Source organism: Patiria miniata, unplaced genomic scaffold (genome assembly GCF_015706575.1).
Source record: "Patiria miniata isolate m_02_andy unplaced genomic scaffold, ASM1570657v1 HiC_scaffold_29, whole genome shotgun sequence".
Classification (NCBI taxonomy): Eukaryota; Metazoa; Echinodermata; class Asteroidea; order Valvatida; family Asterinidae; genus Patiria; species Patiria miniata.
Window position 1 is genome coordinate 19773961 of NW_024037068.1, and position 25922 is coordinate 19799882.

The 25922-nt window shown below is 41.1% G+C and overlaps 3 protein-coding genes across 3 annotated transcripts in view; all 3 read right to left on the reverse strand.

Moving 5' to 3' along the window:
• Positions 1-1268: 1268 nt before the first annotated feature.
• On the reverse strand, positions 1269-6850 carry LOC119736125. Its single transcript, XM_038210138.1, has 4 exons — positions 6704-6850; positions 5092-5182; positions 2255-2341; positions 1269-1688 (listed from the first exon to the last, which is right to left on the reverse strand). The coding sequence occupies exons 1-4, from the start codon at positions 6797-6799 to the stop codon at positions 1474-1476; spliced, it is 489 nt and encodes a 162-aa protein (XP_038066066.1). The 5' UTR covers positions 6800-6850; the 3' UTR covers positions 1269-1473.
• A 2238-nt stretch (positions 6851-9088) lies between these two features.
• Positions 9089-15404, reverse strand: LOC119736246. The gene is made up of 2 exons (XM_038210285.1): positions 15117-15404; positions 9089-12152 (listed from the first exon to the last, which is right to left on the reverse strand). The coding sequence occupies exon 2, from the start codon at positions 12148-12150 to the stop codon at positions 11374-11376; it is 777 nt and encodes a 258-aa protein (XP_038066213.1). The 5' UTR covers positions 12151-12152; positions 15117-15404; the 3' UTR covers positions 9089-11373.
• Positions 15405-17817: 2413 nt separating this feature from the next.
• Positions 17818-25922, reverse strand: part of LOC119736140 (gamma-aminobutyric acid type B receptor subunit 1-like) — a 45616-nt gene continuing 37511 nt past the window's right edge. Inside the window, exons 10-17 of the mRNA XM_038210153.1 lie at positions 24801-24951; positions 23708-23840; positions 22832-22939; positions 22363-22482; positions 21696-21841; positions 20848-21043; positions 19899-20075; positions 17818-18798 (exon numbers count right to left, since the gene is read on the reverse strand). Coding sequence (XP_038066081.1) covers positions 18724-18798; positions 19899-20075; positions 20848-21043; positions 21696-21841; positions 22363-22482; positions 22832-22939; positions 23708-23840; positions 24801-24951 — 1106 coding nt within the window. The 3' untranslated portion in view covers positions 17818-18723. The remainder of the gene's footprint in view (positions 18799-19898; positions 20076-20847; positions 21044-21695; positions 21842-22362; positions 22483-22831; positions 22940-23707; positions 23841-24800; positions 24952-25922) is intronic.

Sequence of the window (25922 nt, forward strand, 5' to 3'; positions counted from 1 at the left end):
ACACGTGCAACATCATCGGTGAATCGAGGACAGGAACCAAATCGACTGAGGGACGACCTCGATCAGAAAATGTGTACAAACCCAATGAGAGCTGTTGCGAAAAAAAAGCAAAAAGTACAAACGATGGAAAAGGGAAGAGGAGCAAAAGAAAATCCTCGATTTACACCATAAACAAAACGTGCTGGAGCATGCGCTTGCATCTATAGGCGTATAGATTCATTTGCACTGATCCCAAAGTAACCTACCGAATTATTATCAAACTGTTTACTCGGATTAAAAATCGTACTGGTACTAAACATCTTGTGAAATTATTCCGTCTGGCTTGCGGTCATTCAGAAGTAATCAAGAAATGTGGATGAATTCCAGCGTTCAGTCAATAGGGGTAAAGAGTTTTCTCTTAAAGGGATATATGTACCGAGCTGAAACTTCAACAGATTAGGTTTTCAACGTAATTCTTTGGACTTTGTTGTTGTAGGAAACGATCAAAATACATAAACAGGAAGTGATCACGTTATGCCTGTAAAAAGAAAACATATAATGGAAATGACAGTAACAGAAGAATTGAAAGAAGCCAACAAGTGCTCAATTGACAAGCCATATAATGTAGAAACTCAAAGAATTTAATTTTACCACTCTTCCTCAATCACTCAATTTTTTTAAACATCAAGTAAGACATAAGAATATACACTGCATCACCTTACAACTTGACATAGACCGACAATAATCCTAAACAGTGCGCAACTCTTTAAAATTCCAATACATCGTATACATTCGCCCAACGTTCACAGTAATAACCTTTAATGTAATTTGAAGCGTAATTGAAACTACTGTTTCCTACATTATTTTAATGAATACTATCACTTTATGATCTTAAAAGGGCCTAAAATCGCCCAAACGTTTGAAAATTGTAAAAAGAAAAAAGATTTTCGAGGGTTGCAGACTTGCGTGCTTGCATGATTTGTTTTAAGTTGCCCTCCCCTCACCAATTACGAGCCCCCCCCCCCGCCCCCCCCCCCCCCCCCAAAGAAGGGCTAACCGCTTTTCACTTATGAATGACTCATCGAGCGAAGTTCTCTAATGTACAGTTATGGAATAATATTTGCAATTGAGATTTAGATAATTTGTAGTCCTATAATTATTCAGGCGTATCCCTTGTGCGCTATGGGCTTAAAAAAATGACCACATCAAAAGTTTAGTTGAATTGTCAAAAAATAGGACAAAGCTGTTTTTTTACGTTGAAATATATCTCACATATTAAAACCAAGTTGACAGGAGAAAAAAATCGAATAGTTGAAGAGCAACTTCAAGGTAAGAAATCAAGGAAATCGATTGGTTTGGGTGTGGGAAGGTGTAAGGGTGTTGCGGGGGGGGGGGGTAACATCATGTGGCTTAGATTAACATCATCTGTCCCTTGACCAATGTTTTGGGTGGGGGTTGTCAAAACTGCAACCCTTTCACTACCGTCCCTGATTACTAAGGCTTACACACTAACACCTGTTGGCCCCTCATCTCCCTGTCTCCATGGTTAGCGTGCAGTGAGGCCACGGCGATGGGCGAGGCACAGGTGTCCGGCACCATTACACCGGGAGGGAAGCGAGTATCCAGGCAAATCACGAGCCTCTTGTTTCTCATTTGAGAATGCTCTGTTTGGAGCTCATAGCACAGTCGGTACGTCTGGGTTGGATCGTCTGCAAATCGTAACAACATGCAATAATGAATAAAAAATAAAATATGACGAAAAGAACATTTCATACTGAATGCGTATGTCCTGCCGCTGTCGTTTTAAAAGGTTCACACATCCTGACTATATACGGACACATTGTGAAATGTTCAGTAATGTGGTATTCTAAACTTCATCATCATGACTCGGAAGACACACGAGATGTGCATTCGTGGAAAGTCAATTCGTTATTCCACTTAAAAATGTTGGTTTTCGAATACAATTTTTTTTTTACTTCGCGGATTTGTTTCTTGTATAAAATAAGCATTGAATTGCCGTTGATGGCAGAACAAAATATATTTTGTTAGCGCTGCGGCAATATATACAGATATCATAATATTGCTTCTTTTTCATATTTTGCATTGGTTTGGAAATGTTCGGCTCTTCGTAGTTAATCTATTATGAAATATAATACTTATTAAACTCAATCATATAATCGGATGCTGTGCTTCGTGGGTGTTGTTTGATAGGTTGCTTGTTAAATTGTTGGGTTGTTTGATTGTTTATTTGTTTGCTTTTGCTATTATCACTCACCTTGAATGATGGAGTATTTGGTGTCAAAAGGTCCGGCAAAATTAGTGAATTCCAACTTGTAGGGTTCGGTTGTATATTGGATCACTTCTACAAAACAATTTTACCAAAACACGAAAACTATAAAATCCACAAATGTATCGGTTTAAAATAAAAAGGTCATTTATGTATTTGTCAACATACGACGAGAGCATTGTTTAATTCAAATGAACTACTCTGTACTACTTCAACATAGCCCAATTTCAAAGCGTACGGTAGCTCTCTACAAGAAATTGCGAAATAATTACACACTTCTTGAAGGGGTGCATCCTATGTTCCCAAATAGCTGTGTTCCCCAATACCTATATGTTTCCCAAATCCTTAGAGTGAGGGTTAGGGTTAGGATTGGGGTTAGGGTTAGGGTTGGGAGACATAGGTATTGGGGAACACAGGTATTGAGGAACATAGGTATGCACCCCTTATAAAATGCCTTGCATAGACCGTGGGTAATGCAACAGGCTACGAACGGTTTGTGTGATTAATGAGCGGTATTAAACCCCTATATACTCTCTAAATTCCAAAGAGAGAAATTGGGGACTATACGTTTTAAGAGTGAAAATCACTCTCGTTTTCGATTGAAATAGTCTGAAAAACACACACTTCAGTCGAAGCTCTAGTGACAATTCAATCGATTGAAGAAATTTCACTCCAAAACGTCTAGTCCCTAGTTTCCGCCTGTGGGAGTGAATCTTCACTCGGATGGAGTGAATTTTCACTCTTTCGAATTTAGAGAGTATCCTTACACTCCTATATAATGTGCCTATTATAAATGCGAAGGTTGTACTTGCGTTCTGCAAATTAATGGGTAGGTCTCACTGCATTTTATTCTTCGTCGAAAGCAAATATGTTGACCATCTTTTGAATGAAAATTATGAGAAGAAGAATAGCACTCTTTCCCCATCCTTCATGTGCACTGTTTATATACGGATCAACTTCATGGCTCATTTCAAAGGTTCTCCCCGTCGATTTAGCAAACGTTACAAGGACATTACGGCCTGGAGTGCGACAATTGAGATACAAACTGCGTTTTAAACAAATATATATATATATATATATATATAATGAAAAAACATTTAAAAGTAGAATATAAACGTCCACACAATCATCCTTCAATAACTGTACGTGTTTGAGTTATTCTTGCGAGAACCATGCGAGAAGGAATTTCGGTGGTCACAGTTCGTCGTGTATTTTACATACTGGCGAACAGGTTGCACCGCGCCTTTTCCATACCGGCGAACAGGTATACACAATGTTCACCGGTGTGGAAAAGACGCGATACTTTTTGTCCCCGAAAAATCGAGCTGTTGATGCTTGTACCTAAGACCCCCTTTACACAGAGCTGCGTCCTTTAAGCCTCCCTTGTGCGACAATGAAACTGGCCAGGTCGCCGTTGGAGGCTCAAAGGAGGCCGAATGGTTGCCTAGGTCGTTCAAAGGTGGTACACAGGATGTTCAGACATCGCCATGGACGCCATGGACGCCATGGTCGCCGTTAATTTTTGAACATGTTCAAAACAGTCGCACAAAGGTCGCCGAGGAGGTTGGTTGCTCAAAGGTGGCTCAAAATAATGAGGCAGAAGGGAGGCACAAGCATTGCCGTGGTTGCAGAATGGATGCACAATGGTCGGCCAATAGTCCCCACGTATTAGATCCGTTCTGTTGCAAATTTTACCGTCAATCTGGGCAATGCTTCTGCCTCCCTTGTGCCTCCCTTATGCCTCCTTTGGCCGACCAATAGCGTGCATTGAACGATGACTGTGGCGATCGCTGAGCCTTAATTCGGCGACCACGGCAACCCTTGAGACACCATGGCCGTAGGTTGCACAGTGGAAGCACAGTGGATACAGGCAAGTGGCTCAGTGGACGCACAAGTCGCTCGTAGCTGGAGATGAAAATGCCCGAAAATTGCAGTTTTGGTGGTTCAAGGGAGGCACAAGGATCGCTGGAGCAGTTACATAGAAACAGGATTCAGTTCTGGGTATAGGCGACCATTGAGCGACCTGGCCATTTCTTTGGTCGCTTAGGCCAAAAAAATAAGTCTCCGGTTTCTGGTATGACGCTTGCCCAAAAAGTGGTGCGGCGACGCGGTTTTTTTTTTAAACTTCGTGCAAATATATGGGAGTCCAGAGAGGCCACATAAAGCTTATTCTCGATCATAACCCCATCTAAAAACACGTTAAAATTGTGCAGCAGCAGGATTCCAGTCAAACCAGTGAGTTTGGCGGTTTGAGACATCATCTTTCATTGAAGAAAAAAAGTTTTCACTTTGCCGACGCGCATGGCTACGGCGACGCGCGCGCATACCAGAAACCGGAGACTTTTTTTTTTTTGGCCTTATAGGTGGTACAAAGGTCGCAGCCCTGTGTAAAGGTGGCCTAAATCCAGCAACACAGTGGTTCGAATTCTGCGGACGTGTAAGAAACAATATTTGTGTATTGGTGCTGTGTGTATAATGTATCGCATGCATAACGTGTACGATACATTGAATAGACACGACTTGAAATACGAATGTAAACGATGTAAGCAATAGGAGCTTGTTCATCTTTTCTCGAGAATGGTAAGACATTATAAGGTTTGTTTCCTTTCAACCACATCTTTAAAATAGTATACCCAATTCAAAACATGTTATTTGCGGAGATTTTAGGCCGTAATGCCCCTTTTAGTGTTCATTTTCACTTTTTCTGCATGTGATTTTCCTTATGGATTCTAAATGACACTCGTGGTTTGCATCTTGGGATTTTCTTTTGTTAAAAGCCGGCAAAATGTACGTCTGCGTAAAATGTACAAAAAAGGAAAACATACGCGAAAAAGCTTTTCCTTCAGCATGCGCAACGTAGCATAGCTGGCACGTGGTTCCGGCGTCGTTGCACGTCAGGTTCTTCTGATAGAAACCCTGTTTGTTGAGAAATCAAATGATTTGACTAAAAAAACCGATTGTAGGTAAGTCACATACGCTTTGCTGCACAAAGAGGCCAGCCAATCCTATTTGTATTTATCAATACAATACAATACAATGCAATACAGTACAATACAATACAGTACAATACAATACAATTCAGTACAATTAGGCATTTATCAAGCGCCCCTCGAGGACCACAGCGGGGTACAAGGCAATACATATAATAAATTACATAATGAACAATGAAACTCAATAAACAGAACATCAGTAACTAAATGAAATGCAAAGTAATAAAAGAAATTAGACAAAGAGGTGGTGTGTTTGAAAAAAGACCTTATCCGACCGACCGTATTTCAATTGTCACTGGCAAGAATTTATGACGAGGATAACTGGAAGGTCTTTGGAAAAAGAAAATCCATTCAAAAGCTTAGACGATAGCGACTACCATTCCAATCATCTCATGAGCCCAATATAAACCAGCTTGTCTTTTGACCATGTTGTTTTAGAAGTGTAGTTTCTGCCTTGCTAGTATCAAATTCGGAATAACGACAATTTCACCAATCAAAGTCAAAAGCCGGATTCCAGGTCAATCTGACCGTGCAGAGACTCTTTAAAGTGACGTCACACGCTATCCAAATGAACTGTGAAGGAAGCAGTACTGTTGATTTTACGGTAGCTGGAATAACCCTAGGTACTAATGACGTCATACAATGTTAACCGCAGTGCATTGCCGGATCGAGTGGGGGTCGCCGCACCGCGCTCGCTAGAAAACATGTAGTATTGTGTATGTTGGGTCTGGATTATTTTAGTTTGCGACACGAAAGCTATCGAAAACGACCCTAACAAGTGATACAACTTTTTCTCAATTAATGTAAACTGTTTTTCAGGTCAGTGATCCTTAAAAATAATGGAGAATTAGATATGCACAACGCAAGTCACAATGGCCATATATCACGCGGTATCGCGCGTGACTGTATGCGATTGTGTACAGCGGGCAACCCATACACTTGTATGCGGCAGGAAGTTTCGGAGAAGCATGCTGCTTCAAGTACAAACGGTACAACCGGTACAACCTCGATAAATAGTTAAACCAAATATATACATCAACATGGAAAACTTTAGCCACGGAAAATACATTCTCAAAAAGACTGACCCTGCAAGTAGTTGAATCAAATTGCAGACTTGTTTTTCTCCATCTATTTTTGTTTGGCACCTGGGACCTGGTTGACTTGGGACCGAGGTTGTTTCGAGTCAATTCGGTCCCAAACCAAGTCGGTTGGAGTCAACTCAGTCCAAAGTTAACTCGGTGGCGCATAAAATATTCCAGGCCCAAAATACACAAGACTAAATGTTTTCCAAAGCGAGCGCGGTGCAGCGACCCCCACTCAATCCCACAATGTATTGCGGTAAACATTTTGTGACGTCATTAGTACCTATAGGGTTATTGTGAAAGCACTTGTGATTTACATTTTACTTGTAGTGGGCTTGTGTTGGACTCAGCCTCAGAATTCTTACCAAGTGTGAGTAGGTAGGATCCTGGCTCCCATCCCCCCAGAAACCACTGACCTCCTGGCTGGTAAGGAACAGAAGAAACAACACTCCCAACAACATGATGGCAACTGAGGAACCCTAGTCCTGCCCGGAGTAATATGCTTGTACGTGGCTGATCAGCCGCGGAAATAATAATTATATACAGACGAAAACAACTTCTGGTTTGTGGATTTAGATTGTAATTAACTTGTGTGGAACGTAAATGAAATCCGACTCGTAGGCTAGGCTCCATAAATCCGTACGATTAAACTTTATTGCAATAAATTTGAATACGTTAAATCGTCCTGCGTTCATTACAAACCTTCACAAACAAAAGCGATAGCTAGTTCTCAAATAGTTATCATTTTGTCCTTCAATATGTCTTACATAGTTCGCTCATTCCTCGCTGTAAAAGACACCTTTGGATATCGATATATAGAAGCGATATTAGACGCTGAAGACTAAATATTTTGGGGTTGGAACATCTCCATTGCGTCCAACCAATATAATACAAAGAAATAAATACTGCCACTTCGACAAAATCTGGAATTGACATGGCCATGACCTGCTAAAGGAACTATTGTAAGCTACACTTGTAATGATTGACTCTAGTATACAAAATCTCAGTGTAAGCGCATTATGTTGCTCCTTTTCCCGTGCAATATCTTTTTGTGCGCATTTCTGGAGCAGTTATGCTAGCGTCTCCTTGTAAACACGTACAGTGTAATTGTTCAAAAGTCAGCCCTTTTCATCAATGGAAGTAACAAACGAACGTAATTTTTCTTTTAAAAAAAACACACAATGCAAACTCGGAATGAATAAAGACGGTATGTTAAAGCGCAAAAATGAAAGAAACTCGAATTAAAAAAAAATATTATCTTCTACATGCCCATCCCTTTTGGATAACGGTGACGCATGTTGTGCTTATTCACATTATGATTGTGAGTAAAGGGCAATAAAAAATTATTCATTACGCGACTGTCAATATATGCATAGTAATAAAATTAATCACCAAATTGAAAATCTCATGCATTATAGAGAATATTGTTTGACTGCTATTAGTCATATTTTATGAGAACAGAATACAGCCTTTTGCAGTGGGTAGTATTTGCATTGAAGACAATTCGCATATTTTTTTCTGGCAACAAAATAATATCTCGACGTAATTACAAGGGAGCCCGTACTCTTTTCTCCTCGATTAACACTTAAAGCTAGTCTATTTAATAGACCATGGCCCTGGCGAAGCCGACCATGGTCTATTATACGTAACCAGATTCGGCGATTAGTTCTGCAACTAGACTGCGTATGACCTCGAGAAACTGACCAATCAGTATGCGCCTTCTATATTCGCGCGTAATTCGAGCTCCCAGCGTGCGTGAACATCACGCCCACGACGAGTAGCATTTTTGTATAGGTTGTTGTATTACTAAAAATCGAAATTGACCAATCACAATCTGAGTCTTGATTTCGGAATGAAATGACGTCACGCATGCCTATATATATCATACGTTATACAGGGGACTTGGCTCAAGGGTGATACTCAGAGTAACTTAAAGCCAGTTTATCCCGTTATTATGTGCTACAAATGCGGTAAGATTTGTACACATTTGTACTGTTGGAATTGGATACACGAAGCTCTAAACCAGACTTATTTTTGAGCGACTGAGGCCGCTCAAACAAAGACGTTTTTCTGGATACCAACACTAGAAAAATCCCATTTACTGAAACAGTACAGTAACTGATTTAAATTCAAATATTGTAAAAAATGTCCTTTTTGCTGCAGCAATCTGTAAGCTGAAGCCAATAAGCTGTGATTCACGTCTGTTTATACTCAAAAATGGTGGCGATACAGCGCCCTCATTCGCTAGGCTAGGAATGTTGCCTATTCCAAAACAGAAACCTCTTTGTTGAGCCAAGGTCTTTTGTTTTTACACATGCGGTGAATCAGCGGAAAGCTGCACTCTGAGGGGAGAAAACCCACCATTTACTAAGGGAATGACTTGTGGACACATTTACGTACGTAGCTACGATTTTGCCGACAAGAGGACGATTTGCAAACAACAGTGACAGTTTTGAGTGCTACAATCTTCGCACCACAGAGCATCTAGAATCAAAAAAATATCCGGGCACTATAAACGGGCACCGAACCCCACGCCGTAAGTTTTGGGACCCACTTTTTGGGGGGACCAAAAATGTTTTGCCCCCCCCCCCCCCCACAACAAGTTGTGTTCTGGATCGGCCCTCGGTCAATTATATAGAAATAATTACTCAATACAACGAACTATGGAAGAGAAACATTAGATTACACAAAAAAATAATAGACTATGAGCCGAAAGACACGATACAAATGAAATAAGCTTTAAGATCATTTATTCGTACTATGATGGATATGTCTATACATATGAATGAAACACAGCTTTTGTTTCGAAAGCGAGGAAGGCCTTTACTGGCGAATCGTGAACCAAGTTCTGATTTTTTAATTGTTTTTTGGTGTTTTTTGTGGTTCATATTTATTTTGCTTATTATCGTTCTTTTTTTAGGAGGGGTGGGCTGTTTGCTTTTGTCTTCATTTGTTCTTCTTCTTCTTCTTCTTCTTTTGTACTTTGTTTTAGTCTTTTTTTTCACTTAGTGGAAGGTAAAGAAAATCGATTCAAAAATAGTCCTCTGTGTTTATATGGTTTGATTAAGCCCTACAATCCTCACGAAAGTATTCAAATAACCCTGCGCGTGGGTGACGGCATGCCAGTGTAACGAATAGAAGTTCACTTAAACTACACGAGTAGAGCGCCGTTCGTGGATGGCCCGAGGGCGAAGCCCGAGGTCCATTCATCATTCACGAACGGCGCGCTTCTGAGCGTATTAGCCTACTTAACACCCTCCAACAATTCCTCACTTTTGCCTGAACGAAGGCCTTCGTCCATCTTCATTTTTTATGTTTTTAAAATAAGGAAATCAATTTTGTTTATTTATGAGAGCAGAACAATGACAATGAGCCAAAAGACAAACACGTAGTACTGAAGATTGTTTACAACCCAATGTCCGGGGCAGCTTGTTTGTTAGAAAATATTACGTTAAGATTATCAACATTACATATTTAGTGGTAATTCTTAAAGATTTCTTATAACATGGTAGCTACTACTTCAAAAATTACAAACAACGGCAAGTGTCGCAAGTGTAAATGGATATACATGTATATATGGATAGACAAGTTATTAAAAATCATCCTGGCGGCACATGCCGATTTAAGGTGACAATACAATGGTAAACCATTAGAAACAAAAAAATCAATTAATAAGAAATTCACACAAAAATGCAATAAGATACGGTCCCTATTTAAATTGTTAAAAAAAAGTGTTTATGTTTAAAATACGACTGACATTAAAAGGCCAGTATACCTTATCCCCAATTCTGTTTTATCAGCAAATCAACAATAAATTCACAGTACATGTATTTCCTTTTTTTTTACATCCGTAACATCTGTTCCAATTCTTTGGCCGTCAGGTGACCGATGAATGAACCGACACAAACTACTTCCTTGTTCACCGTAAATACATATACATCGAATGGAATTTCAGTGGATTGGGAACCCATGAGATGGCTATAGATAATCCTGTAGTTTATTCATTTATTTATTTATTACATTTCTTTACCCCATGGTACATGTATGTACACCTTAGTTAAAACTGGTTTCCAATCGGGCTCCGCATACATTACATATTATTAAATAAAGATACAAAAAGTAAGGAAACAAGTAAAGTACAAGTAAAAAGTAGAGTACAAGCTATAAACACAAGTTCAGTTTAAACATTCAAGTATATGGTATGAAGTACTGATTCCTGGATGGGCTAAAAGCCTGCGAAAACCTTTCTGCGGGGGGAGGAAGACAGGGAAATTCGGCTCCGGTTCCAAATAGTTACATCACAGTCATAGTTTTTGACACCAGTGGTTGGGAACTTTGGGACAACATTGCAAAAGAAATAATGTATAGTTAGCTGAGACCAATAACAGTTGAAATGTATGCATTTGATATCGCAGGCCGCAGGGCTTATGAAGAAAGGCACCTCACGTTTGTAGATTTTACACAAGAAGGTCTGTAGGAATGTCTGCATTCAACATTGATGTCAGGGCATATATACATATAAAAATAGTTCCTCGATATTCAGGTTTCCTCAAAAACGAGGAGAGTGCTAAAATCAGTCTGAGTGGATTACAATTTATTGATGTGGTTAATTGCTTAGTTAAAAACTTGGATATTTTAATATAGGAATTAATAGTTGTTTTTTACACGGAAAAGACTCATTTAGTCGAAATAAACCAGTTCGGTGTTTCAACTACGGATGCCAAAAACAAATGAGGTGTAAACACTTTGCTGTATTCGTGCAAAATCCTAGCGGGCACAATCGAAACTGAAGAAAAGTTCGGCTTGTTCCGAAGTTAGTGCAACATTTCTTTAACCTGGTAGTTTTGATGTGTAACAATTGCAGCGCTCCAACTTATGGCACAAGTTTCAATCGGTTACTACTTCCCCCATAGTCTTGTGTGAATTTTCCGTTGCATTTATCGTAGAAATGACGTCGTCATAAATTATTAAAACGCACATGCGTAGTTGTAACACCTATCGGGTTTATGTTGTGTTTATAAGTCGTTCGTAGCCTTTAAGGAATCCAGTAGTCTGGCACTGGAACCCGAGGATTTGCGTCATGGTTTACGGTTGGCAAAGGCGCCACCTTTTGTGGGGTTGTCGGGCAGTCGCTATCCAGCTTCGCATTCTCGTAGTCTTGGCGCAGACGCTTGTACGCCTCGTCGATGTCGTCACCGAAGCTGTCCTCGCGTTGCGAGTCGTACTCGGTGTTCGATCCCGGAGACGGAGGCGCGTCTACGTTTCGATCTCGTCCACTCATTGGGGCATAGTCACCATCAGCAACCTGAACATAGGCATGACCATCCGACACTGGCCGCAGTCTTCGTGGAACGTCCGGTGGATTCTGCGATCCACGCCGTGGAAGTTGCTTGGCCCTTTTCTGACCCTTTGGAGGGCCTGGAAACAAGTCCTCATTTACATAAACCTGACGATCATAAGATTCTGGTGGCAGATAAATATCCTCGTCTAGGTTCAGTGCCATCTCACTCTCGGGTATTCTCGCTGGTTCACGTTGCGGGACTTCGTTACCCGCCATGGGCTCTCTGTTCCTTTCCTTGAACACCAAGGGCTGATACTCGTTCTCTTCTGGCTCCTGATTGGCGCCATGGCGCCGTGGAGGTACTGGTGGGGGTTGGTTCGGCGGTTCGAATCCCTCTGTTGTCGACTTGCCCCGTTTGACGAAAGACTTTCTAATGCGTTTGAAGATTCCATCCTTTGGCATTTCGATCTTGATTTTGAACCCGCTCTCTGGGTTTTTGAGAAAAAATCTACTGCCAGCACCAAGCTCCATTCCTGTCAAAAATGAGAGGGTTTGAAATTTAGGGGGAAAAACGTGATTTATACCATGCCCGCCTTATTCACAACATACACCAGTCATGGAATCAAGGCTGCCACTCTAGACGATTTTTACGGAATTAACTGGTGAAGAAATAGACACGATACAAATGAAATAAGCTTTAAGATCATTTATTTGTACTATGATGGATATGTCTATACATATGAATGAAATACAGCTTTTGTTTCGAAAGCGAGGAAGGCCTATACTGGCGGGTCGTGAACCAAGCTCTGATTTTTTTTTGATTTTTTTTTTTGGTTTTTTGGGTTCATATTTGTTTTGCTTATTATCTTTCTTTTTTTCAGGAGGGGTGGGCTGTTTGCTTTGTCTTCTTTTGTTGTTGTTGTTGTTCTTCTTCTTCTTCTTTTGTACTTTGTTTTAGTCTTTGTTTCACGTAGTGGAAGGTAAAGAAAATCGATTCAAAAATAGTCATCTGTGTTTATGTGGTTTAATTAAGCCCTACAATGCTCACGAAAGTATTCAAATAACCCTCGGCGTGGGTGACGGCATGCCAGTTTAACGAACAGAAGTTTTTGAACCTTTGATTTTGACTCACCTTGAAACGGCGTATCGAGAAAGGCCTTCATATTCCGTGCCCCAGCCATACTTGTTCTTTCTGGTAGACATCAGCACGTTCCTGATCTCCCGACAATTATTCCCTTGGACTGCAGCCGGCCAGCAACTCCGATGGCAACTAAAATTAAACTGGATCATTCCTCCACGGTGACAGTGCATTCCACCTTGGTTCTTGGGAAACACGGAAACGAACTGCTTCGGGAAGTCCCCGAATTATTGCGCAATCGACACAATGAAGTGTTGCATACTAACAGTCGATTTTTTCCCCTAATCGGTTACCATGACCTTGATCTTCCATGACACCTATCACGTTATCATTGATCAGTTTTCATGTTATCATGTAATTGTTGCCTCATTTTGTGCCGCACAATGACACGTAAAATCAGTTCTAACACCTTTTTTTTGTATGTCTCACTTAATGCGGTAAACATTTTTACATAACTTTTACCCGACCAGGTGACCCAACAGCATATTTTTCTGTAAGATGGTAAAGGGAATTACACAAAACTCCACAAAAAAATCCCTTTTTTTTTTTAAATCAAGCGATTAGTTTGTTGACTGAAATGGATTTCGGTGACATTTTCATATACACTGTCACTAATTTACTCAAGAACACATGAAACCAGCGCATCAGTGGCGGTTCTACGCCAAAAAAAAAAAATTGTCTAGCCCCCCCCCCAAAAAAAACTCCTTAAAAACAAATTGTCACTAGCAAAATGTTATCATTTGACGTACATATGGGAAGGGTGTGCCCCTAAATGAGAAGGGTGCATTTGTATACTTTTAGTTAATATAGTGTGCATGCCTGATTGTAGGATTTTATCAGCGCTCCCCATTGAAAATATGGCACGGCTGACGCGCACCGTTCCTTGTGTGTGACGCAGGGGATTTGTACTATGCACACGCAGTGGCCGCGCTTCGCGGCAATGAATTGCAGTCAGGCAAGATGGCGTCGGTCGGTCACCCCCAACTGTACTTGCTTTGCCGGTGACGGGGTACTTGTGAACGGAGCGGATAGGCTACGTACGTGCAGTTTGGGAGGTGATGAGCTTCGATTTTTGCTAAATTCGAAAGTGTCTCTGGCAAATAGCAATAAAGAGAGGGGTACTACTGTTCAGTATTTACAACCTATGCTGTTGAAATGCTTGAAAATTGCCTTCATGGAGACACTGGCGATTTTGCGTATTTGTGGCATTTGCGTATTTGTGGTAAGATTTTCCGTATTTGTGGTAAGACAGGGGTCAGTTTTTTGATAATCGTGTGTTGGAGTATCGTCCAGGTACAAAGTTGAATAACGATTCAAAACTAACCAATCACGCTGCGCGCAGAGGTCATCTAATCAATGGCTTTAAATGGGAGCTAGCTTCCGGTCCTTTTCATTGATTAATCATTTCATTAATAATTTCATTACAAATTACTAATTTGAATATAAGTCGCAGTAAATACCACCAAACCCTTTCAGCCCAAGAAACCAAAGTTGAATATGTTGGGAACTTGACCCTAATCTGTTACTCAGGAATACTGCATGGCACGTACTGACGTACAAAAACAACCGGGTACAAACATTTCCTCTTTGGCTTACACATCCTCTTTCGTTTTCTGTTGATTGCAACTGTGAGTTTCCTTGTGTAACCCGTGGCAACTTTTGGGCAAACTCTTGCTCTCAATATCCTATAAGATTGAGGACTTTTATCTGCATGTATGCGCTCTTACGGCTTTTAAGACGGTGTCCAATTTGCAGGGGGATGGGGTTGGCCCGTTATAGGACGAAGTTTACTCAATGCCCTTTCAACAATTACAATTACCTTGCATTCCCCCTGGACAGGCCCCAGGCAAAGGGGGGGGTTGGGGAGCGTGCCCCGCCCCCTTTCCATAGTCACGCCACTGATCAGCTTCGTTGACGTTATTCATTTTTGTTACTTCTTTGAAAAGTTTAAGGATAATTTAAGAGATACTGATGAAAACAGAGAGAGCCTTGGGTTTTTTTTCTATGTAATTCACCCTTTATTAGATTGAAAGTTCAGCAGGGAAGCAGGCAGCTACGCAGGGCGGTATACAGGCCGGCTAGCTAGATTGCTGAAAAATAAGTCAATCAGGAGAGATTGCTTCATTTATTTCGACCGTTCAGACGTCGAAGTATTTGCACTGCTTTTGCCGTATTATTTGCCCTGATGCCTTGACAACTTGTCGAATAGCATGCTTGAATAAGAAGTAAAGGTTTACTATATAAGGTTGCTTCACTTATAAACACCCTTGCATCACTTCCCATCTGCTTAGTCGTCATTCAGTTGAGGAGTGACGTTTGAGGGGTAACAGCTATTTATAATTTTAGAGAGTAATATTACCTCAACACATGTCGCTACATACGTGCACATCCGGTATCCTATGCATGTCGAAGTTCAGAGCTTGTACGCCTTTAACACCAATGACTTCCGCAGTTTGTGTGGTGGGTTCGTCCTGACGGTCATAAATTCAGTCGGTGAATGGGACGCTTTGGTGCATTTTACTTTGTGACTCGTTAAAAACGTAGACATGGCAAGACGCTCACCGTCCGGATTGACCCGAGACAAGTTGGCGGAATGGCTTTTCTGCCTGGTGTGCTTAGAGAAGCACGATGCTGTCGTGTTTGCACGGGCTATACACTGAATGCCATAAGCAGATCAACTTTGCGAGCAGACTGGTTCGCGGTCCGTACATGAACGCTAGTGATTGTGGGGCGAAAGCCAGCCTACTCCGCAGACAATAAGTCGAAATTGTAAAGAAATAGTTCAATCACTATACAAAGGCCGATTTGGGGGGTCAACGTCTTATTAAAAAAGTAAGTATGCTTTGGGGGGGTCAATGTCTCATTAAAAGTAAGTAAGCCTAACCTTTGAATTGCTGGGGGAAAAAATAATAATTTTGAAAAGGAATCATTTTTCAGGATAAAACTCGAAATAGCACGGGGAGCACAAGTGCGTTTTGTCTATAAAGCAGTGGAGTGACAGAAAATTAAACTAAGCGCGGATGATGTGCTCACTCCATCTTTTCCTCGTGCTAGGAAAAGAAAAGAGCAGCATTCTGTATATTTTAATTATGATCAAACCTGTTCAGTCTCCATGTAGAAAATAACAATAACGTCGGCCAAATCAAGATTTGCATGCCCTCGTTATTTTTTCGGTTTTTTTTTTTTGGTTTTTTGGTTTTTTTTGGGGGGGGGGGTTTAGAGCATTCTGTGGTTCAAGATCTTGAGGGTTGGAAAAATGAAGAAGAAGAGCGGAAGCCGTGCACTGGGGCCAATTTTATAGAGCTGCTTAAGTACAAAATTTGCTTAAGCACAAAAACGTCTTGTTTAATAATCAGGTTACCGGCCAAAACTCCATGCGATTGTTATTCTAAGTAAACAACAGCTAAATACCAGTCACAAGCAATGTACATCACATGGAGTTTTGGCCGGTAACCTAATTTTACTAAGCAATGTTTTTTCGTGCTTAAGCAAATTTTCTGCTTAAGTAGGTCTATGAAATTGGGCCCATGTTACAGGCCCAAACTCCATGTGATGTACAGTGCTTGCGACTGCTATTTAGCTGTTGTTTACTTACCAGAGCAATCGCATGGAGTTTTGGTGGGTAACCTGATTATATTAAGCAAGGGTTTTTGTGCTTAAGCAAATTTTGTGGTTAAGCAGCTCTATATTTTTGGCCCAAGGACTGCGAGTTCGTATTTCTGTGGAATTCGGATGAAATTGGGCCCTAAAATTGCTCTATTGTGCAATGGAGCCAAGGCATCACTCTTTCAAAATGGCAAAGGGCATCAGAACTACTTCAACGGGTGTTCATCTTTGGATGAAATTTCAACCAAAAGTCATTGGTTAATCCAACAAATTTAAACGGAAAATGAAAGATGATGAAATTAACTTTAATTTAATGTGTGTTGCAAACACTACGCAAAGTTGTGAGTATTTTTTTCTTAATTACAAAATTGGGCGTATTTATCACAGGGATATATGGCAGTTTATTTACTGTCCTCCAACGTCCTTTTGCCTTGAAGGGCACCACCAAGTGGTTGATTCAGTGAGGCTTTTTTCCTCTCAATGTTAACATAATATGGCATTGTCTTCGCGCAAATATTACGCAATTTCAGATTTTTGTTTGAAAAACGATGGGTTTATTTGAAAGGCTTCAAATTGCATTTGGGTTCTCGTTGTGCCGCGCAGAAACAATGAAGCACGGATGGATACCATAGGATGCAGCCTTTCAACCTAGACTGGAGACCTGATCTCACATCGCACCTGAAAATGACGCGAAGCAACAGCCTCACTGCGTCTGAAATTTTGAAGATGCCGCCTCATTCGTGCTTTAATCGTTGCTATTTAAATTAAGACGACCCCTTCCCCATGGGTCAATCGGACAACGAAGCACTTGTCGGCCTCAGACTCTTCATCTGGATGTGACATTGTCACAGTGATGGCGCACTCATGCACCTCTGGGCCCTATACTAATACGACACTTGTGTTTATGAAACCGGTAGCGGATCTAGAGGGGGTTTGGGGTTGCAAACCTTCCTTCCCCCTCCCTCCCACCCAACCAAAAAAAGGAACCACAAATATTAATAATATTATATTAATAATTGTCAGAGAATGTAGGAAAAAGCATCGTAGATTTCAAATACCCGGACCTATAGCAAGAGGTGTCTTTGGCATTCACGCTGGCTCAGCTTGTCAAAACAATGGCGGGGCGAACCACATACACTCGCACACGTTATACGGAGAGTCGGAGACAAACCGATCAGCTGAGCAATTTGCGGCCACGAGGCATAGAGCCCAATACTGGCCCTGTACCATGGATAATAAACGTTTTGAATGACACAGTTATTCATTGGGCGTTGCCAGACCGATCTTGGCTACTGAAGTCCAAATCAGCTGAATTTCAACTAATAACAAAATTGTACTCTGATGCAAAAAAAGGATAAAGACGAAGAAATGTCCTGCCAACGGTAAAGACATCTGAAGCAAAAATGAAACAGTAAATAGACAGGAACCAGGACACAACACACAAGGTATGTGTGCAACTCTCATGTGTAGGTATACTTTATTATATGACGTATAAAACCAAACGCTAATGTGGTTTAAAACCAGTGATCTCATGTGATTTATTTCAAACTCTTGTTGATAACACGTTAGCAGGGAAATACCCGTTGATAAACACAATCAGACAGTGAATTTCAAAATATAAATTTGCTTTCATCGGGAGTATTCACAATCATACATTTGGGTGAATATTCGTATTTAACTAAATATTGTTTCATGTAAAGGTGTTAAAAAAGTACATATACTTTAATGTTACATTTATTTACTTTGCCTATTCTCCTTAGATGAGACAAAAAACATCAACATGGGGGTGCTGCCGTAAGTGTCAGCAAGCTGCTGTGTTAAACATTAATTAAAAGAACGCCCTCAAGAGTATGTTCACGAGAAAGTTATCAGCTTGGCACTGTTCCATTAAATTAAACGGCTTTCTTACAGCGTCAATTAACCTTTAGCCTTTAAATTCTACGTGGGTGCTGCTCTGTCATCTAAGTGTTCTGTTCATTGTAAAAGCACAAGGGCGCCCTCTATGTTATACACACGATGGTACTAATATACAGTTAGTAAACTTCAACCTTCAAAACTTCAGGGGAGGGGGCGTGTCAGCGAGGTGCTGCTGGAAGTGGTACAAGTGCACCCTCTAGAGTGTTTCAATGGGTGGTTTTAAACCTAGGCCTCTTCCGAGCAAACTGACTGTCTCCGCACAATGTGGAGTGTATTTATTCGTCTCTATTCAACTGTCAATTAAGCATAATCCCTCAATGCGTCTGGAACGGAGCTAGTGTGTCAACAGGTGCTCTTCGTGAAGTGCAAGGGCGCCCTTAAGAGTGCTGCACGTGGTGGGAATAAACCTCAGACTGTTCGAGATTGCTACTGCGCAGACTCTCTCATCCATCTGGGCCTTGCTGTTGATGGCGACTCTGTTTTAGAAGTTCCTTCAACCTCTCAACTTCTTCTTCTTTCTGGATATTACCCACACCGACAAGAAAAGACAAATACAGACTCTTTCACAATGAAACGTGCATTTGATATGTGGGATACGGGAGTTCACGTCATGGCCTTGAATTAACCCATTTTGACCGACATTTAATTGTTTTGGATGGTATGACTGATAATCACATAATGGTGAAAAATGTGTGTTTAAACAAATAATTGCACCATTAGGCAATTTCCATTATTTTCGTACAAAAACGAAAAGTTCTCAAACATCCGATATTTCATTGTTTTAGCCTCTCTGTCTGTGACATTAGTGGAACTTCAACATTGGGAGAAAATATATCTTTAAACGTGTTTTTCAGAGGTTTTGTGTTGTTGAACTCGTTAAGTACAAGGCTGAGACTTTGGGGAAAGGGGCTTCCCGAGAGAAATTGAAGAAAGCAACATAAAAAATATTAATTGTTTCAGTCACAAAACTGTAAAGTTTAGAAAAATCACTGCTCATAATACCGATATGATTGTTAACTTATGATTGTTCTTATTCAGAATGTGTGGGTGGTATTCCCCAACTCTGAAACCGTTCCCTCAAAGACCTAATATCGAACCTATAATATTAAAGGGCCGATTGTTGGTCTAATAACTATGAGACAACAAAAAATTAAATTGGTTTGTGATAACTTTACCTATAAAGATATACCTAACGGCAACGGTATATCCAGATTTTATGTCCGTAAGAATTTATCACTGAACCTATTTTGAAAAATTTCAAAATAGGTTCCCCCGACCTCCTTCAACATACTATCGGGCACCGCACCAAGCTCCCCTCTCCGGCTTGATACACCCCGGCCCTCTACCAAAGGGCTTTGACTCGAGACAAGGGCGGATCCAGAACATATTTTTTTGGGGGGGACAAATTATGGTCCCCAAAGATTGGGTCCCAAAAATTACGGCGTGGGGTTCGGGGCCCGCTTTAAGGGCACCTAAAAAAAAGTTTGATTCTAGATGCGATCTGAGGCAATTTCGGACTACTCTAACCAATTGGGTTCCTTTCGGGGTATAGCCACCGTTCCCCCCCCCCCCCCCCCGCCGCCTTGATCCCCTTGACTCGAAATGTACTTTCCTTTACCTTTTTCAGCCTATTCTTGAGTTCCATCATCTCTCTTTCCTTCTCCTTGCTAAAGGAATTATCCCCGCTTCCAGTGCCCGTAGATCCCGCTGCAGCAGGTGCCACTTGATTATGCACCGAATAATGGCGTTGGTCCTCGGAGGTGCCATCGTTCTTCTGCTGTCTCAATGCAATAACCTAACGAGAAAGTGTTATTATTTGTAATTGAAAACAGTGTCTAACGCCACCGAGCGTTCTGTTCAGTAGGGTTTTATCACGTCATTATCCTGAACCGCTTTCAGCGATGTACATTCTATAAGGGACACATGGAAACCATGCAGACCCTCCTCATGTGGTTGACAGGGAGATCAATCAGCTAAACTCAATGGGATTGTATTACACCAAAATATGGTTCTTGCCAAAGGGGCCAGTGTTTGGCTAGGATTTCAAGGGCCAATACTTCAACCAGGCTAAAGCGGCTATCAAATGTTTCTCCTCCCCCTTCTGCCCCTCCCTCCCCCTCCCGCTGCCCCAGGTCCGATGTCAGGATTTGGTCACGTTTTTATGCCCCAGGGTGGGGACTCAAATTGCATCGTTACCATTGGCGCACTACATGGAAAGGCAATCACTAGTGCGCCCCAGTATTGTATGTCAGGGCATAGTCGGGGATTGTCACTTAAATTTGGGGTGGGGATGTTGTCACTTTAAAAGTGACAATCCCCACGTCTTGGGTGGGGCAGCCCGGGGAGGGGTGGGGAAACAATTGATAGGCGCACAAAGGGCACTCACCAGGATGCTCTGTTTAAAGGGGAACTTAATGAAAAATGTTTTGTTGATTTTACAAACAATGTTGGAGCAATAAAAAAATTAAGCAAAACGGAAAGCATCTGTTGTTCTTATCCCAGAGTAGATGAAATAAGTTGTCTGTCATACAAATTGTCTCTGATTTAAGGAGGCGTATTGCACCCACCTTAGGAATAAAGATCAAGCAGTTGGTGACAGTTGTACCGAAGATGATGCAAGACGCCGTCAGGATGTAAGAGGTCCCGGGCATGTCACTGCTGATGAAGGTGACCAGAGGGGCGACGATGATGCTTGGAACAGCCACGTTGTAGATGGCCACCGCGATGTACTTGGAGTCATTCAGTTGAGGCATGGTTACTTTCCTGCAAATTTGTGTGTATTAAGAAGAAGAAAATGGGATTGGGGGTGACACTCTGACTCGGACTCTGATCCTGTCGATGTCTTTGCCGGCATAAACCCTCATCATCACCCACGACCACCAACACAATCAAAATCACCGCATCAAGATCATCGGAATGATCACTTATCTCAATCACAACTGCAAGAATCATCATACACTCTTAAAAATGTTGGGCCAGATTCGACCCAGAAACCGGGTCAGATTCGACCTGGCACTCAGGTAAATTCTGATACGATGCCACTACAACTCAGCCTCTGATGAAATTGATCAAATGGCAGCGTATAGGGTAGTTGGGTGGTTATCCAACCCTTCCATCCAACCAATGCTAAAACCCAATTCGCTTTAACAAAAAAAGTCAAAAATCTGGCCGATCTATGATCATTTTCAGGGTCTTTAGTCTCTGTTTGTGCGGACTTTACCCCCTCCACCTTCCCCTTGAAAAACACTAGACTTGGGATACATCCGACGCACATTAAAAACCATTCAGCTTAAATACCTCGGAAATACCCTCCCCTCTCAATATATCCCTCTCAATAAATATTGTGGATCAACAAATACTAATTGTCAAGAATGCCAAAGTGCAAGTAAACTTTCTTTATTATCTTTTCTCTCACCTCGTTTCCCACGCCAGAACGGCCCCGTACATAAGCAGGATTCCCTTCCAGCAGAGGATGATACCGATCCAAAGAAATCGGGGCGAGTCGGGTGAGTCGCACTTGTCCACCATGCGGACTATGATCTTGTCGGCGCTCTTATCAAGCTGTTGTAAAAAGAGTGGAAGTCTTTTTCTTGTTCCTGTAGATATGCATCTTATTTTTATTTGATTGCAATAGACGTAAACATTGCAGAGGACTTGCCATTGGAATTTGGTCTAATACGCTCCCCTTATGGCGAGGAACTATTCAGGAGAAATCGTTGTCAGGAAGTGACTTTATGAAATCCATGCCATTACAAACTGTGCATCGGTGCTAAAATTTCCCAGTACTTGCCAGTGAATGATTTATATACACAAAGGCGTTAATTGTGTGATCTGGTATAGATTTCAAAACAGTTTATGTTCTTGAGGTCGCGTGTTCAACTCCCACTCCATTTAGGTTCGTCTCTATTGATTTTGTTACTGTTTGACATTAGTGCAATGCATGGCGTAATGAGTGTCTTCTAGATGGGAGACTTTTTGAAACACTTGGTGGCGGCAGACAGTTTCTTCCCCACAGTACATGAATTATTCTTTCGATCCCACTTCTGCCACCCAAATCAGTGTAATTTACTCGTAGGCCCTACCTGGTCGGAGAGGGTGGTATGGATCAGTCGGCTGGGATCGATGGCTGTCCATACGGAGATGATGATGACGTCAACAGCAACAACCACGCCAATGATCGCAAAGAGATGATAGTCCACAATCTTTTACAAAACAACACAAATAAACTGCAAAATATGTGTGTTGACATAATGATCCTTAGAAAGCCTAAAATCATTTGTTTTTGCTTGAGAACTGTGTCATTGGGCTGCTTATGTCCATTCACTGCTCAGCAAATCGTTAAGCATCGATCAGCTGAGAGTCGATACTAGAAAATATACTGTATGACGTTTAGCAGGCAAATCGGTGCGCAGAGCCAAGTAAGTATTTTGGCATAAGCAAATTTGGCTGCAAAGTAAATGTCAGTACCATCAAGCTCCAAGGAATTTAATAACGGGCTAGTCGCAGCGGTGCATGCACAAAATGAAGCTCAAGGAAGTCTTGTGGGCATACCTTGGTTCTCTTGGTCTTGTTGCTGAAGATGACGTGGACTCGCCAGGTCTTGGCAAAGAGTCCGCCAAACGCCAGGGAGAAAGATATGGGCAGAATCCAAATCTGTGCCTGTGGTGAAATGAACAAGACGGAGAAAGTAGTGATGACTTTAGCTGTAATAGAGCTAAGTCAACAGCCTCATTCAAAGGAAGCGACCGAGGAACCAGCAAGAGGCTGGATCATGCAGAGCATCGCGGAAATTGGGGTGCGATGGGGTGCAATTTAGTTTTCAGTAGGGAAATCCACTAGCGTGTTTCAAGTTGGGACTGTGTTTCTAAGGAATTGAAGCGAGAGTCATTGATCCCTCCCACACATTAAATATTTTTAACAGGTGGAATGAGACATTCCCGAAAGGTTTGCTCATGGACCGAAACCTAGATACAGGATTTTTTTTGTTTGAAGAGGAATTATTAAGGAATACATAGCAGCGTTTTTGGGACCCTTTTTCATATTTCCTTTACCATTAATTTTATATTTTTTGAATTAATATCAAATATCAGCTTCGGACCTTTTCTCTCTTTTTTATTTTTTTTTGGCGGTTGTGTTTCGGGGATTGGCTGTTGAATTCACTATTTCGCATTCGCTGTGTCAACAAAAGAATCCTTTAGCAACATGATTACATCAATAATACTTAAAATTTAATTGATATAATCATGTTGCTTAAGGATGTAACAAAAGCCTCCACTAACACGGCTGTAATTCCTGAATTCAGGAACAGTGTAAGTAACCAAGAATAATTGCAATATTTCTAAACAAAATCAACGAGTAGTCGAAACTTTGCAACAACAACAAAATGTCAAAGTCAGTTTTTATAAATTTGAAACGTCAGGGTCTTACCAAGCAGACGGAATTGCCGACCGTTTCAGACATATAGTTTTGGTTCAGCCCGGCCACGATCACGTCCACGTAACACATGAAGCAGCCCACCGCTATCACGTTGTTCACGTTAGGACACGACATTTTGATCACTCTGCATAAGTAAATTATGAAACATTTAACCCATTTTTACAGTGTGAGTCAAAAAAACTATACACTTTTAAAATTGGCCATAGTTTTATTTTGTAGCAATATAGATAAGATATTTTCATATGTACTTTTTAGAGTAACTCTTCCTGCTTCTTTTGGTGACATTTTTACTAGATTAGTTTTCATGCATGACTGCACAGGAGACAATTAAAGGAGTCGGGTGAAATCTGACTTGCGCCAACTGGTCAGGGCTGGATCTTAAAGGAGACAATTTTAAAGAACACAAGCATTGTCTTGGTTCTGGTCATGGAATGCATAATCAGTTCAGATTTGTGGATCTTGCTTGCAAGAGTTTCAGTAGGCAAATCTGGATGACATCCAGGAAAAGATAACTCGTGAAATTGACATTCTCAGACAAGACAGGGAGATGATTCGCCGTGCTGTTGCTGGAATGATGCGCCGAGCCCAGCTGTGCATCAAACAAGATGGTGGCCATGTTGAGGACTAAGCCACCGTGGAATTTAATTGCCTTTTTAATTTAATTTCAATGTTATAAATAAACACGAAGTTTGAAAGCTAATGAAATCCTTTTTTGTCTCTCTGTTAGACAATGGTTGTGTTCTTTAATATCGTCTCACTATTATCCAGCCCTGATGACCAGTTGGCACAAGTCAGATTTCACCCGATCCCTTCAATTGTCTCCTGTGCAGTCTTGCATGAAAACTAACCCAGTGAAAATGTCACCAAAAGAAGCAGGAAGAGTTACTATAAAAGTACATATGAAAATATCTTATGTATATTGCTACAGAATAAAACTATGGCCAATTTTAAAAGTATAGTTTTTTTGACTCGCACTGTATTCATTTATTTTGAGGGTTGTAAAACAGACACAGTAAAATAAAAGGGGAAATCAAACACATGTATGAAACTGTTTGATCTCAACAAAGGAGAGATAAATGACCACCTTTTGTTTCTGTAACTGATGTTGATGACCAGAAACAGCACTGTTCCTCCCATGCCTACCACAGCAAGTACCGTGAAGACAACAAACGTTACGGCATCGATACCAATGTAGACATTCTCACGAACCGGACCGTCTATAGGCGTGGCACCCCCTGGGAAAACAAATCGAGTTCCATATTTATTCTAAGGAAAAATAAAACCAACTTAGACCCAAGAGTAGTGGACGTTCAATTTCCTGTTATCTTTCGGCGTATATTTAAATACCGAAAATGTTACCTTACAGGCAGATATTACATTATAAGTCTTGCACAAGCTAAAAACCTTCCTAAATACTTCTGTTCCCAAAACCTTTTGATTATTACTATTTTCCCCTTAAATCAAAATTATCTCATCGATAAATTAAGAGAAGAAAAACAGTCCATGAAAATGAGCAGCGACGACGTGAATTCGAGCCAGAGATCTTTGTATCCATTGCTCATCTTGCTATCCACTAGGCTACTGTGTGGTAGATCTGTGTGGTAGACTGGTTGACTAAATAACAACAATGTTTTTGATATCATTGTTCCGTTCTCATGGTTAAACATACTGGCCCTATCGAAACTACTGAATTATTCATGACTTGGCCCCAACCGTCCTGGGAATAAAAATACCCGGACTGTCACCCCGAGTAGTGCTTCCCAGGGGACAACGCACGAAGGAAAGCCACACGACCGCGGCAACCATCGAGCGGGATTTTAACAGCGAAATTAAAACCTCGCGAACTGAGAGATATAAAATCGCTAGGTAATTGACCTCAAAGTAGAAGTAGCAAACAATAAATCGTTTTCAATGTAGGGGTTTAATTTTAAGGCTAAACCGCAGGGGAACGCACCACTTAATGCCTTGACTAAACAAGCGACATCAGAAGGACCGAATGGAGCTATAAATCTCCATGGAATAATGGGCAAGCACTAAAGTGGCAATTTACAATCTCGCTCGTTCTTAAATCCCCCAACGTCATTAAAGCGTTTTTAAAAATGCGTTATTTGCTTTATCACTTAACAGCAAGAATCAACGAAACTGGCCGGTGTATTGTGCATTACTCGAAGCCGCGATTATAATAATACTACGAACGAGCCATCCG